This window comes from Oculina patagonica, chromosome 4 (assembly GCF_052425735.1).
Source record: "Oculina patagonica isolate OP01 chromosome 4, crgOcupat, whole genome shotgun sequence".
Classification (NCBI taxonomy): domain Eukaryota; kingdom Metazoa; phylum Cnidaria; class Anthozoa; order Scleractinia; family Oculinidae; genus Oculina; species Oculina patagonica.
This window is the reverse complement of record NC_135761.1, coordinates 14,514,655-14,530,985: the sequence shown is the minus strand read 5'-3', so window position 1 is coordinate 14,530,985 and position 16,331 is coordinate 14,514,655. Positions and strand designations below refer to the sequence as shown.

The following is a 16,331-nucleotide window of genomic DNA, read 5'->3' as shown; positions in this document are numbered from 1 at the left end:
AGAGTTTATAGAAGCCAAAATGCAAGCAGAGTTGCAAATAACCATGTGTGCATTTCGTGTACGTGACGCTGTATTTAGCCTACGAGCAAGCTCTTCTTAGGGACGGACCTTTTTTTTTTTGGGGGGGGGGAATATTATTTTTTTTAAAAAAATTTTTTTTTTTTTTTTTTTTCTTTATAAAAATTTTTTTATAAATATTATTTTTTTTTTTTTTTATATATTTTTTTTTTAAATAATTTTTTTTTTTTCTCCCCCCCCCCCAAAAATTTTTTTTTTTTTTTTTCCCCCCCCCCCCCCCCCCCCCCCCCAAAAAAATAATGGTCCGTCCCTTAGGGTGGCAGGTGGAGCCAAGGAGCCTTCCCTTTCTTCATTCTTGTTTTTTCTTCTCTGCGGAGAGCCTGTATTCAGGCTAGGCTGTATTTTAAGAAGATTAAAATTACTTTATCGTCAAGTTAAGTCTGTTGTAACCGCATTGGCTTCCTATTCCTTTTCATTAACATAATAATAATGAACAATTATTGGATAAAATTGAAGCGAAATAAAACCAACACAAAAATAAGTCACCGCCAAGCATCGAAAAAAAAACGTTTCGTTGGAGGATAAAGAGAAGTCGCAATACAAAGGTTCAGAATATTGCCTAATGATGCTGTAATGGACAGAAAAATGTTCGTGGCTGAAAGAAATGCAACTACACTTGTTGGCTACGTTGATGTTCTTGCTCTCCCATAGTGGAGAGGGGGGGACTAAGAAAATGCTCTCCGGAACCTAAGGACAAAAGAAGCATTAGGATAATCTCGTTTCACGTCCCATTTTCAACCATTATAAAACTATCGCCACTGATAAATCACGATATTTTGTTTAACCTCTTCCACTGAATATTTTAATAGTTATTCGTCGAAAAATTTCTTTGGGCCAAAATTGGGCCACGAATTTGTTTATCTCCCGTAATTAAGATCAACACATGGCCAAACCTTGTTTAAGCGATATAGTCGAATCTGACCATCTGGCGTGTTTGACCAGGCAAAATGTAAATGATTTTGTTATTACTTTCAAAGCAAGACTCTGAAAGAGAATATGTTTGTTTCCTCTGCCTCGTCTAATATTGAATGCTGAACTAATTAAGTAGCAACTGATATTAATCAAGAAAAGTAACTTTATTTTTCTTTCATTAAAATTGTCAATGTACAATTTATTTTCCTTGATATTTACAACCATTCAAAGATACTGGATCAACTATTTATTTGTTTATTTACATTGTTTAGTAGAACAAAAATTACTTAGTTAAGACAGTTGTTGAAACAAATTATCATCAATCGAACTCCAGTGTCTTTCCAGTAATTTAAACTTTTAATTTGCTTTAAAATGTTTACTAAAGAGATCCAAAAAATTAAAATTCTTGCAAGATGTTTAGGCACGTGTTTCAAATAAAAGTAGTTTATTCAGCAGACATGAAGTCATTGTGCAGCGATTAAAATTAAAATTCTTGCAAGATGATTAGGCACTTGTTTCAAATGGAAGTAGTTTATTCAGCAGACATGAAGTCATTGTGCAGCGACCGCGGTAAAAATAAGTCCCAAGTCTCCACTCTCAGACGCGCGAGCTCAGGAACCTGGAAACTGGTGATGACGACATCTTTTTCAGTGTGCTGTCGTCAAAGTCATCATTGGTTGCAGAGCGAACACGACAAAGACTGTTGGTGGCACTCTTTATATGTTTGTTTTTGTCCTTCATAAGACGAGACTGCAGATAGGCCAGCTTCAGAGCCAGTCTCTTAACTTCGTCCTGCGCAAATAAATACAAAGTGGTTATTCCGGGGACACTTCTATTCCCAAGCTGAACAATCGGTGAAATCGATAATCGATAATAAACGATGTTAATAAATAGATTTACATTGAAAATCGATACCAGTCGATACGGAAAGTATGTGATTTTTATATTGACCAATTTTTAGCGATTTTCATCTAATTTTATCGACAACATTTAACTTGTGAATATCGATTGATATTTGATTGGCTGATACGAATCGATATCTGTTTTCTAACAATTATCATCTGATATTGATTGATTCATGCAAAAGATTTCAGTCTTGCAATACAGTGAAACCTCGATTTAACGAAGTGCCAAAGGACTAGGGAAATTTGATCGTTATATCGAGGTTCGTTATATCGAGGTCCTGTTCCATACATTTTACTGTAACTTTGGCCGGGCTGAAGAATATCGAAGACTTCGTTATAGAGCCTGAGGTATAGTTAAATGGAAGCCCCACTGTACGTATTTCCTGAAGGAGCAAGGAAGGATTTGATTCAAAGCTCGATAGTATGTGAACATTTATCACGTTACTAATGATTCTATGTAATAAAATCCAAAATACCTTTAAATCTTCGTTTTCTCTCTCTAATGTTGCCGCGTCGTTCAGGCAACTACCGTTTGGGGACTGGATTGAGCCTCTTGGTTGATTGTCAGTTAAACGCCGGCTGGCATCCTGACCACGCATCTTTCGTATGAACACGAACTGTTCAGTAGTTAAAAACAAAAATAAAAATCCAAATTTAAAACAAGACATTACCAAATAAAAAATATTAAAACAAACAATCTACGCTATCAAACATTAAAGGACTCTAGACAGTCACGCCTTGAAATCCGAGAAATGCGCCGTTTTCGATGTCATCAAAATTATGAAAATTGTATGGTGAAGCGAAAAATCTTATGAGTTATGGCTTCACAGAAGTTGTGTTACTGGAGGTCTGTTAAATTACCTTTAGCAGTTTCACGGCGATCTCTTTCGTTTAGACACGCTCCGTAAAAAAAATAATACCGAAAATCGCCTACGTCAATAAAAACAAAAGCATGGCTGACTAGGGTCGTTTGATCTAGAAGGTAATTCCAGTACAATATTTCAGAGCATTGCTTCCTTTAGAAAAAACTGACCGCGGGTTGCACGCCTTCCTAATATGTAATTGATTAATTGTTTAACAGGCTCGCCTTAAGGGCGCTTTCATCAGCGGAACCGGCTGCTCTGGTGTTTGATGTGATGCCCCTTTCCCGGTTCCCTCCACCACCGTGTTTTTACATCTCGCTGACCCGGTTCTGTCGTTCCGGTCGCCCGTGCAGGAAGCATCATTAGTGTATCAAAATAAAACTTGCCTTTGGTATAAACAGCAGCAATATCGTCGCGGTAGCCGTCATTTGAATAAGAATAAATTCCGTCGCGAACAGGATGTCAGGATTGGTGTTGTTGACTGTAAGAATCCTAAGATAGAGTGATAAAACTAAGAATTTTGTGACAAAACAAGATGGCGAGCTCCCTCCTACCTGCGCGTCTCGAGCCGGCCCGATGATAATTGCCAAGGAGCGAGGCCCTGAGCCAACTATTTTTAAAAGTCGATAGAAAACTGAGCGCAGCAGTCTTATTGTTTTAGCATAACGCTTTTATTTTTAAAAAAAAAAAAGAAAAAAATATTTATTAACGCCGTTTTGTTTAAAACGTAAATTTCCACAACCCCGTGCCCCGAGAGAGGCAACTGAGAGAGGCAACTATCAATCGACAGTTGGTGCATCGGTGTAGCTAATCAGATGTTGCTCGATGTTCATATTTGGTCACTGGGTTATGCTAAACATTAACAGTTTTCTTGCAGGCTCTTAAGCTTAGTTAGGAGGCAGCTGACAGTATAATTCTTCCGTTTTATTCCCCCCCCCCCTCCCTTCAATCTCTATCTCTTTACTCTCTCTCTCCTTCCCCCACTCGCATATCTCTTCCCTATCTCCGACTTCTATCCCATCCCTCTACTCTATTTTCCCCGCCCTTCCTTTTCCCCCTAAAAGGGGTTCAGGCTATTGGTCACGTAAATGTACTCCCAGGTTCTATCGAAAGGTACATTTTTAACAGATTAGTTGTCCAAACTTGGCAGGATTACAACTTCTGTGTTGATTTATTGGATGATGGGCATTGTCAATATAGCATATAAATTCTTCACCTTAACACAGCGACAAAACACGTGATAAACATGGCGTTGTAAACAGCCCAAGTGGTGAATCTGGTTTCGTTGTAGGCCGAGGGTGCATTACGAACCCGGAAGCATAAAAACATGGCGCCCACCAGCAAAATAAAATCACCTGTAAGAAAGAAAATGGAAAATGGAAACTAAAATAAGCACTTGGATTCTCTTGTTTACCAGTTAACCGTTATATCTATTTTTGTCTCCATAATTATAAGGCCGCCTAATTTAAATATAATGTCGCATTTCAGTCGCTCAAGTGAAATATAAGTCCCAGATAATCTGCTGAAATCCCAACACAAGAACCAAAGTAGAACACGATTTCTGTAGCTTGGACTACATTCGACGCAGCTTAGATGCGATGTATATATTAGGCATAAGCACCTTAAGTCTCTCCGGAAGCTTATTACTCTCAGAGCCTGTTTACATGGAGGAGAGTTGTCCCTAGTAGAAGGGGTTACCCTCCATACCGAGCCACCCCGGGCGAGAGAGCTTTTCATCGTTTCTTTATAAATAGCTGCGAGCCGTTTATATGAGAAATTGCAAAGTGGCTCGGGGGACAGGGTGACCCTGGGTGGAGGGTCACTCGCTTTGAAGGTAGGGTGACCCTGGGGAGCGAGCCAACATTTTTCCATATAAACAGTTTGGTTTTTTTTGCCTCGCCTACCAGGGACAAGTTGACACATACGGAGCATGCGCAAACGCTATAATCAGCAAAAACAAAATTGCAGATAAATTGAAATCGAAGTCGGCGGTAAATTAGTCCAAAAAATGGTGTTGGTTGACGATTCAGCGTTCCTGATTTTGGAAAAAGCAGCCATAATAGATGTTTCAAAACAACTCTCGCCAGTCTTTTGGAACCGAGAGGGCCAAGTTTTGGCTCGGTCAACAGGGACAACTTTCTCATCTAAACGCTCGGCAAAAGATGGCTCGGGGGAGAGGGTAACCCTCCTACCAGGGACAACTCCCCTCCATATAAATAGGCCCTCAGGCGTCTGGATGCAATGTTAATTTACATGCAATGTAAATTAACATTGAGTCATTCGAGTCATCTCGTAACTAACTGTTTTTTTAGGTGCCATGTATCAGGGACAAAATCACATCATGTATACTTACAAGAAAATGTATCGGATACATGTTGCAGCGACACGCCCCCTGAAAAGTATCGGCGACTTGTCGCTGCAACATATTATCGACATGTTTTAAGGTCGGGACACATCAGGCGACAAGTCGCAGCGACAGGTCTCTGCGACAAGTCGCTCCGTGTGTACTGCTTCAAAACAAGTTGCTGCGACAAGGCGCTTGTTCGGTGCCCACGCAGCGAATTAAAACTAGTTTTCCAATTCAATATGGCAAATATACATTACGTTCTCTCCCGTTGGTAATTTATATTTTGTCGCAGCGACTTGTCGCAGAAGTGTGCACACGCTGCGACAACGCTAATTTAGTCGCTGCGATCATTCGCACGAATTCAAACTGGTTTGAATTCGAGCAATTGATCGCAGCGACACAATTCTGTTGCAGTGATGGACCGTGTTACACGAGAGGCAGCATGTTGCAGCAACCTGTCCCTGCGACATGTTGCAGCGATTTGTCGCCTAGCGTGTCCCGATCTATATGTGTGTGGTTGTTATCTTCTTGCATGAGATTTTGTGCCTACTACATGAAATACATGTCCCTTTGCGTGTCAGCCCCTATAAGAATTTCCGTTTCGAGAAATTCCAATACTACCTTACTATAATATCTCGTGATATGTGATTTTGACCTTACCGCACACACTGACGTACGTCATGACGTCAGTGGAGCACTGTTTGAATCGCAGATCACTTGCGCTGTCGGTCACGTGAGGAGGCATGAATAAGGTCCAGACGATGAGGTAAATGACAACAGCAGTGCATAGTATAGCCAGGCGACTGGCCATCATGCCTTCTGTCACGTCCACTCGCCTTGGAGAACGGACACGGAATGATGACGATACCCTGAAAGAAACCAGAATTTTTCTTTTACGTGCTACCCTCTCTAATAAAGTTGTCTATATTATTTTAAGTATCTACCAGAATAGCTGTTCTACGGCCAATAGACCATATTCGTATCAGTCTGGTATTGGACTGGAACTAGCTTTCAATGGAGACTAATGCGGGGAATCTTTTCAAATGCAAATGACATGACGCTCTTTTTAATGATATTCCCCCGCATTGGCCTCCACTGCAAGCTAAATCCTGTCAAATACTGAGAATACGAATATGGTATATAGCAATTTCAAGAAGTTGTCTCACTATATAGCCCTCGAATTACGTAACCTTTTCTACAAGGTGATCTGATGGCAACTGAGGTGGTTTTCCAAAAGTCCTCTAGGGTCAAAAAGCTTCTTGTTCTTCCGCTGATCTTTAATATTTCCTTTCTAAGGCTAGTAGTCCAGAGGGATTTTATAAGCAGTATTGCCCTGCTTCCAGCACTAGCTCTCACTCATACCTTACCTGATGATAGAATCTCTTACAAATGTACTAAATTAGGTTGGGCAGCGTGCATAGATCGGAAAAATATCACTTGGCGGGGGGTTATGCTTCTCCGTCTTTCTATACAACAAACAGACAGCAAACAAACAAACAAATCAGTTAAAGGCGCATTGAATGCGCACACATTACCTCCAAACCTTTAGAGCAAGAATTCCATACACAAGAACAAAGCCGCTCTGGTAAAGCCAGACTCCTATCGTACACGTCAAACCAGATGGGTCCACATAAGCTGCGGCCAACTGGGAAAATAAAGGTCACGATGATCATAATTTCAATTAACACTTAACAAAATAGGGCATGAAAAAAAGCAACAAATATAAATGCAAAAAATGTAGCGTCTTACCGATGAGTGCATTAGGACAGAGCCGAGAAGAAGAATCTCTAGAAAAACTGGACTGGCCACTTCAAAGATCTTCAAAAAAAAAAAAAAAAAAAAAAAAAAAAAAAAAAAAAAAAAAAAAAAAACAAAAAAAAACAAACAAACAGTAAGGCTATTGACCTGAGTTGCTACAAAAGAATATCAATCTTCAGCTACGATAGGCAACTGCGCTCGAAGGCTTATCTAACAGGCCTTCTTGATGCTCGTAAAGATTACTGAATGGGAATTGTACTGACATTGGGTATGGCAAGATTATATTGTCGTGTAGATCAAATTGTGGCTGCTACATGTACCTACAAAAGCATTCAATTTCGAGTTTACACTGAGGTTGACACTTGTTTACACTTTCATGGAAGATGATACGCAACTAGTTTAAAGCCCGGGCCAAAAGAGGATGAGAGTTGATGAGAGTTCACACTCTCGCTCTCGTTTGGCCTGAAACTCGCATGCACTCTCATCGACTCTCGTGCGCTCTCGTCGACTTTGAACGTGCTCAAACTTTCTATGAGAGTCAATGAGAGTTTGACGGACTCTCGTTTTCGTTTGGCCCGAGTTGACGATAGTTGACAAGAGTTGACGAAGACTCTCATGAGAGTCAAATCTTATCAACTCTCATCCTTGCTTTGCCCGGGCTTAAAATTGTTTATTCCCTATAAAAACTATTTTCTTGACCTTTGGCTGTAAAGAATTTTCGCATAATTAAACAGAAAAGTAAACCTCTCCCGGAAGGTTCCTACTGCTACAGCAAGAAGTTTGTCACTGAGTTTCATTGACTTGAAAGTTGCAATGCTAAAACAATACGTTGAACCAGCCTAGGCTAAAGTAAACGTTAACTGACCAAGCCAGCCTTAACCTACCCTTGACGTCTGCACAACAGCATTCGGAATTTCTAAGTTCTTCAGTCTGCCAAATGAACAGGCCCGTTTTAACCCTGCGTAAAATTTATACAGTTTTCCACCAACGATCTTCAATTAACTCAATAGTTTTTTTACAGGAACGTCTCAAGTTGAGTCAAGTTGGAACGATTACTCTACCTTACTTTCCCTGAAGACAAATACCACAGCTCCGATTACTACAGCCAGTAAAGCCGCGAAAGCATCGATAGTGATAAGAATTACCCGAGGGATAAATTTCACATTGTACACACACGGATTGCCATCTGTACATTCCTCGCATCCCTCACTACAAGGCACACAGTCAAACTCGTCATCATAAGAAGACGAATCTCCTCTTTGCTTCTTGTCATATTCCTCTTCAATGACGCTGCCGTTGAACGCTTTGGAGTCGGAGCCGGGGTCTGGGAAGTAAAAGCCTCGTTTGCAAGTACAGCGATAGCTGCCTCGTTTGAAGCCTTGATTGGCGATTGGTTCACACTGAATAACATAAGAAATCTTTCAGTTATTAAATGCTACGTCGTGAAATAGTGAGATTGGTATCCCCGCAGACCATTTCTTTTGTGGCCATTCATTCAATAAGTGTTTTTTTGTAGACGTGAAAAAAAAGGATCCCATAATGTCGGTAATCTGGTATTAGCTATTCGGCATACTATATCGATCTATTTTTTTTAACCTTAGAGTGCGGGTTTTAAAAATAACTTAGTTTATATACGGTCGAAACTTCCTATTTTTGTTGAAATATCTTAGTTTGACTCATGTTAATAAACGTTACTTGTAAGTAAGGAACCTCGCGGATAAGGTTACGAGCCTCTTTGACGAACCTCCCAATCCAACGAATTAATGTTAGAAAAAACAATTTTGGTTTTTATTGCCTTTTTTTGTTTCATAAGATACTAACAAACAAGATACAAATTAAAGAAGATTAAGGATAGGTCCTTTTGCAACACAATCCTCTCCCTGGACATGCCCTTACCTGCGTGGATTTCTTGCATTTGTGCGTGCCTAGAAAGTCGAGAAGCTTAACAGAATCTGTACTTCCTGTTCGATCACTGTTTCCATTCCCCCCTCGATTGTCTGTCAGCGTGGAGTCCTGGGCATCACACTGGTTTATATCGATGCTACTCAACTCAACATCGATACTTACTACACCGCTAAAATAAAAAAGAATTAATAAAAATAAATAACAATAAGAGAATAGGTCAAGACAAGCCACGGTATTCCATTGCGTTTCAGCAAAATGTGCCGAGACTACAACTAATTCGTAATAATAATTCGAAACAGGTCACAGTTATGGGCTCCTTTTCGCTTTTCGCTTTTAGCTAAAATCAACACTGCATATAGTGGTACGGGGACAGTGATGGTACGGTGATTCAACTTGCCAGGCGCTTCCAGAAAAAAAAATCGTCTGACCGCCATCCTCGTACCCGGGTGTTCGTTCCCTTTGACCCGCGGTCGGCGTTTCTTCAGCCTGCGCAGAAGGGACGAAACTCGAGGTACGAGAATGTCTGACCGCAGGCTACCAAGATGCCAGGCGCGCGCAAGCAAAATTAACCAGCACTCGCCCAACCAAAAACAAAATATGGTGAGACCCTTAACTCTCCAGTTATTGTGTCACTCTCGTTGTATGACAAGGAAGTAACAGGAACTCTGTGAAATTTAATGAATCATGTTGTCTCTAGCCTTTTGCAAATCCGAGCAATATTTCGTCAGTTCACGTAATTAACAATTGGACTTAATAACTAGATAAAGCTCAAGCTATTCTAAGCATGTATTTTTAAACGGCGGCATCCCTTTTCAATAAGCTACTTGCGACGCCTAGTAGACTTAAACGAAGGAAATTGAAACATGGTTTCCACATCTATTTTGTCCTCACGGGGTAACAAAATAACTATCATGTAGCTTACTAAGGGAAACTTTCTACCAAAACAAGTGTACTACTTGATTTCGTTTTCTACGAGCATTTAAATGTCATCTCAACTACAACTCTTGACTATTCCCTTTTAGTGAGAAAACTCGAGTATGAAGTCTTTTTGTTAATGAAATTGTTTATCAGTGATCTTCTTGTGTAAGAGAAAGATATTAACTTTCTGTCGCATTCAACTGATTTCTCTGCAAATCGGCGACTAACAGTCTTAGCAATTAATTAGAAATGCTCAAAGAAAGAGGATGATAATTTCCTTATTTTCTTGTCTGGGGGTCAAACTTTGATCCAATATCTTTTTTAAATCATTTATGCACGGATATTGCTTCATTTCCGGGTTGGTTTTAAGGGCCTACAAGTTGACACGGGAAACTGAAATATGTCATTTTGCAAATTATTTTCAACACCACAAAACGTGCCCCAAAAGCTATTTCTGCAAAACATAGAAACTACATCGACGTTTTGAAAAAGCTGTACAACACAGCTTTGTATCCTCAGCTGTACGAACAAAACTTTTAGCAAAGGCCGAGTTATTTTACTTTTGCTCTTGTCAAAACAGTCATCATTGCACGGGAACATTCTGTCACTTTTGTCATATCACTATTTGTTCAACGATGTCCCTATCTCAGTTTGTTTTATCAACCTGGCTTTTGAGCACTTGAATACTGATTTGACTGAGATTTAGCGTGAGATAGTATGAATTAAAACGCACTTCTGTTAATGGTTTCCAGCGTTAACGAACTTAACGATGCTTGCATTCGGCTTTTTTACTGCAAATTGAGTGCGCGCGATCACATAAAAACAGCGCTGGAATATAACATCGACAAATTAGAAACTCGTTCACACAGAAGTAGTAAATTATTATTCAAAAGAGAACGTTCACGAAGTTCAGTTTCGATCTCCTTGGCAGCGTGGACCTCTTTCGCTAAAAGAAATTTCAAATTTCAATTTCGAAAAAGCAACGCAAAGAGAAAGAAAATAAAGAGAGGAAAAGACAGAACGTGACTATCAGTGGTACTCAATAAGGGCAATATTCTAAGAAATTAACTTTTACAATTTCTCCTATGCAATAAAAAGAACTTATTAAAGTCAAATTATAGATTATTCTATGGAAAGTGCAAAATTGAGGTTCTATGCTTGATTAAGTCAACACGTTTTCTTCAGGAAAAAAAAAACAGGAAGATTTTAAAGATTACGTTTTTATATCGCGTTTTTTAATATATAATAATATATTTTTTTTTTTTGGACTGAATAACGTTGGGCTAAATTAATGGTTTTGTCGAAATGCAATAGATAGTATAAAGAGCGAAAATTTTTTAATCAGGGTAAAAATAAAATTACTCGGAGCAGAACTTATAACACACAGAACTAATTAACCCCAGAGAGTGCTGACAGTTTGTTGGATTCAATCCCTGATAAATGCATGCGGATTCACATCTGAAGATTCAGGCTTAAGGCAAGACGTTTCCCCTGTGATGATGTTCTCATTACCTACTAACATGGATTTCTCATGGACGGGTTGAGAGAATTTAAAAAATAATCAGTGGCGGATGGCATTGAAAAGGTAATGATGTGAAATTTCATCACTTCCGCGGTTTAATAAGTCTACGTATAACCCGCTTATCGGTTTCCAAATGTCATACACGTACAGGGCAAAAACCACACTGATTCAGTGCTAAATTTTTGGTTTCGAACCTATGAACGTCATATTTTAAAGCAGATTTGAAAAACGAAAGCAAATATACGGAGATGCCATGATATTGAGCGAATTTTAAAAGGTCGGGAAAATTTAGAACATTTTATATTGTTATTAATCAGCACACAAATTTGAATTTAAATTGAACAGGAAAAACAATCGCATGTTACCAGGTTCAATATCAACAATTCTTTTTTGGATGGGCGGATATTTTTAAGTCGTTTTTTATCTCTAAATAAGTAACGGTACTCTGGAATGTTTCTACTCTATACCAAAAGAACGTGCCGAGAAATGATTTTTGCGTTACAGGCAAAGCGGCGCTACGAAAAGTGTACGCAACAATGAACACGAATCTGTACAGTACTTAGCATATTAATTTCTAAACTCGTCAATCAGACGAGCAAATACTGCAAAATAAAGAAAAAGAAAAATACTCACAGAAATTGATTCGACTCGTTAAAAAACGGAGCCAGAAATGTTATCATCCAAATCTCTCCGCCAAAACAATCGAAGTACGGCCGAGTCCAAAATCCATCTTCTTTGTACTGAACAACTGGAACTGAGATATTGCGAGCCGCATCGGCCGTAGATTGGTTCAGGCGAACCGTGTAGATTTCTGTGTCTAATTTCGCCGTTCGGTTTAAATTAAGTTCGCGCGGTTCCCTCCACCAAATGGTTTCTGGACTGGTCAGATAATCGTGACCAACAGAAATATCTTTTACGTGGATGACACCATTGTATAAAGCTTTGTCCCTGAACGCGTACGGACAAAACCTTTCGTAGTTCCGATACTGGTCTTTCTCAAAACAAACCACCGAACCAAAGATCGACGGCGAAAATCGAACGTTCGATCGTACAATATTGTAAAGGAACGTGTCATTCTCCACCATGGAGAAGCCATCCGCCGTTTTAACTCGCCATAATGAAGTCAACAAATTTGCAACCTCCACGGCAAGTAGTGCTTCGCTTTTCCAGCGTGCGTTCTTGAAAGTAATGTCAAGGACAACTGATTGATTTGTGGAACAGTTGGCGTTATTGTTCGCCATTCGTCTTTGAATCGTTTCCACATATTGTAAAGCCGTTAAAAGGCGACTTCTGTCCGTTGTTTTTTCGGGTTTGCTGAAGTCCGAGTGACCAGAACTCCTGCTCGCCAAGCCATCTTTGACCTTGTCCGTGATTGCTCCGGCGAAAATAAACCCACAAAAAAGTTGATCTAGACCACCTATAAAAATGTATTGTGCCAAAAACCAAAGCTGCAGTTTGCCAATCTCCATAGCGCTCTACCAAGAAGCAGTTGTAGCCCAAAATTAAAAAATCATGTTTCATCGACGATTTGAAACGGAAACCTTTCTATGACTGTCACGGGGCCCTAATTGAGTCACAGTAGATCTGTCCACTTTCGCATCCAAATATAAATCTGTTTCGTAACGCGATCCAGTCACGCTTTCTGATGGCAAAGTTAAAATGTGTGCCTATCAATCTCCTCGAAAAAGATAACACAAATGGAAATGTTTCGCATGATAATACGGTGTAGCCTTTCAGCATGCATATTTTATTTCCTGCACTTTGAAAATACGAATATTATAATCTTCTTTTGTGATCACAATAGAAACATCGCCGCCAAATTTCTGTTTGACGAACGTAATTAAAACTCTTTCACAAGACAACAACCGGATGTATTCGTAAGAAATGAAACACTGTTTTAAAGCTTATGCTATTTATACATAATGCAAATATACATTACGTATTATAACCGCAAAGGCAGTTTATGAAACCTTCCTCGCCAAAAACAGCCCAACCGAGATAATTTAATTCGTCTTCTTGGACAATGGGCAAAATTTAGACAATGTACATGTACAGCATATTGTTTTCTCTGAACGAGCTGGATAAACAAAGAGTCAATTAAAAATCATTCTCTATTGAAAACCTTTTACAGCACTGTAGCTTGTCCGCACTGACCTCCGTGTTTTCCTCGATAATGGAAAATTTCTGATAAAATGTCAACTGGATTGCCTCACTTCTGGCTATTAAGAGACAGCTTGTTATCACAAACATGATAATGCTTCTTCGTTTGTTTTTATTTCTGTTCATCACAGGGGTCTTTTGATGCCGTATTCTGTAGTTCACACAAGAAAACGACACTAAAAATAGCAGAGATTCAAATAAAGAAAATATTAAAAATTAATATAAATACAGGAAGTTCAACTTCCGTTTCCTTTCCAGTTCAACAATCGAATATTTTTGTAGAAAATTAAAGATCAGTGTTTTTACGTTCATTTTCATTCAACATTACACTTATCGTCCTTATCCTGCCTACAGTTTCGCTTCACCAAGCGTAGTTTTGTGTCTGTGCCGATGTAGTATTTTACAAAAAAGCAAACAGAGCTATTTAGATTTCCCTGAAAGATGACAAAGACGACAACTGTTTGACTCGTTTTCCAACAGCACTGTAACTTGTCTACAGCAACCTCCGTGTTTTCCTCGATAATGGAAAATTTCCGATAAAATGTCAACTGGATTGCCTCACTTCTGGCTATTAAGAGACAGCTTGTTATCACTTACATGATAATGCTTCTTCGTTTGTTTTTATTACCGTTCATCACAGGGGTCTTTTGATGCCGTATTCTGTAGTTCACACAAGAAAACGACACTAAAAATAGCAGAGATTTAAATAAAGAAAGTATTAAAAATTAATAAAATGATAAAATAACAGGAAGTTTAACTTCCGTTTCCTTTCCAGTTCAACAATCGAATATTTTTGTAGAAAATTAAAGATCAGTGTTTTTACGTTCATTTTCATACAGCAACCTCCGTGTCTTCCTCGATAATGGAAAATTTCCGATAAAATGTCAACTGGATTGCCTCACTTCTGGCTTTTAAGGACAACTTGTTATCACTTACATGATAGTGGTTCTTCGTTTGTTTTTATTACTGTTCATCACAGGGGTCTTTTGATGCCGTATTCTGTAGTTCACACAAGAAAACGACACTAAAAATAGCAAAGATTCAAATAAAGAAAATATTAAAAAATAAATATAAATATAGGAAGTTCAACTTCCGTTTCCTTTCCAGTTCAACAATTGAAAATTTTTTTAAAAATTAAGATCAGTGTTTCTACGTTCATTTTCATTCAACATTTCACTTATTCTGCTTACAGTGTTGCTTTCCCAAGCGTACTAGCTTTGTGTCTGTGCCGATGATGACTTAATACGAGTAGTTTGAAGAAAGCAAAGAAAACCATTTAGATTTACCTGAAAGCTGACAACTTCTTGACTCTTTAAGTACTCCGGAGTTGAAGGCGTTAAGCCTGCATAGCAGGCGAGCGTATTTGGGAAATGCGACAGACGCGAGACGGTCGCGCCTTTCAAATTCCAAAAAACCTACACAGGCGTTTTCCAACATTAAGAAGCCCCACAGCTGTCGTTTTTATAACAAACTTGTATTACATTCACACCAGTAAAACAGGTTTGAAAATTAGCAACAGAAAAGGGTTCAAGTAAGTTCCGACTTGTGCTTTCATTGTGCTAAATTTGTGGTTGACAAACATCAGTGGCTTTGAAAAAAAAACATGGTTATGATTTGATGTAACAAATTCCCTCCAACAAAAAAGCCCTTAAAAAATTAAATAAATTACTATAGAGAGGAAGCCACATCAGCTCTAGCTGGTTTTCATGCGGTCCCTCTTTCCAGATCGAATTGGAATTTGGAAATGTTGGTTTTTCAGGAGGAAGGACTGAACCGGAAAAACCGGAGAAAAACCCTCGGAGCAAGGCAAGAACCAACAACAAACTCGACCCACATATGGCACCCGTCCACAATCAAACTGGGCCGCCACATTGCTGAGAGGCGAGCGCTCTCACTACTTCGCCATCCCTCCTTCCTACTAATAATAATAAATTCCAATTAATAAGGGTAACCTTTGAAAAAGCTCAAGAAGTAGAGGCTATAGTATAGAGTAAAAAATTGTAAAAAATGTAAATGTTTTTTGTAGTGGTCACGCACTTAGCTTCACACCTCTTCATATCTGTCCAGTAGTGTCTTTAAATAACTAATTTCAATAAAGCGCCGGCTAAGTTTGTTGGAGTAAGGATTCTCTTTTTAGCTCCACGGCAGGGCCTTACCTTGGGGGGGGGGAGCAGTTGAAGCATTTGCCCCCGCCAGGAAAATTAAATTTCCAACATGGTGTTTGATTTTGCTGGGCTATTTCTTGTAGCTAGATTGGAGTTTGCCCCCGCAGCGAAGTTTAGCAGAGTTTGCCCCGCAGACAAAAAATCCTAGGTACAGCCCTGCACGGTAGACAATATTATAAAAAAATCCCTTGTCTGTCTAATATTTATCAGGGCGGATTACGGAGTCGGCGAGACTTGGTAGCAACCCAGATCCACTACTATTGCACCGGCCCAAACGCCCAGGCTCAAATAAATGCCAGGTCTCCAATTAACGCCGGATTCACCAGGTCAAGTTTAAAATAAACACCGAATGTGTTTCATCGAGAAAATACGGTACTTATGGATTCCTGACAAAACCAACAAATTTGCTGATGCCGATGTATTTCGCGCGCACAGCTCTGCTAATTGGGGACATTTTCAACACTTTTGATGCTGACACTCTGGAACTAAATATTTCAAAGCCAATTTAAACTTTTTTAGAGGCCTACCAGGTAGGATGCTGCCCAGTTGTCTGTTACATATTATATTGGCGCAGCCGAGCAAGGTGGAATCAATTGAACTCGCGACTGATGCTTTAAAGCGGAGCTCCCAGCGGCCCGAAGGGCCGCAGAGCAGAGCCCCATAGCCATAGAAAATTAAGAGACCCATGCTTTTGGTTTTTCATGGCCATCATGGCTAGCGGCATGGCTCGCGGGTGCGTGCGACGAAGTTACTCCAACATGGCGGCCATACTCCAGAAATCGGTTTAAGGTTATGGTT

General features: G+C 39.4%; 1 protein-coding gene across 1 annotated transcript; it reads right to left on the bottom strand.

Moving 5' to 3' along the window:
- Window positions 1-1,135: 1,135 nt before the first annotated feature.
- Window positions 1,136-12,780, bottom strand: LOC144649617 (putative G-protein coupled receptor CG31760). Its single transcript, XM_078509143.1, has 10 exons — window positions 11,842-12,780; window positions 8,760-8,937; window positions 7,925-8,263; window positions 6,855-6,923; window positions 6,641-6,750; window positions 5,766-5,974; window positions 3,975-4,113; window positions 3,145-3,250; window positions 2,372-2,512; window positions 1,136-1,782 (listed from the first exon to the last, which is right to left on the bottom strand). Exons 1-10 carry the CDS (start codon window positions 12,675-12,677, stop codon window positions 1,588-1,590), a joined length of 2,322 nt encoding a protein of 773 aa, XP_078365269.1. The 5' UTR covers window positions 12,678-12,780; the 3' UTR covers window positions 1,136-1,587.
- Between the last annotated feature and the right edge of the window lie 3,551 nt (window positions 12,781-16,331).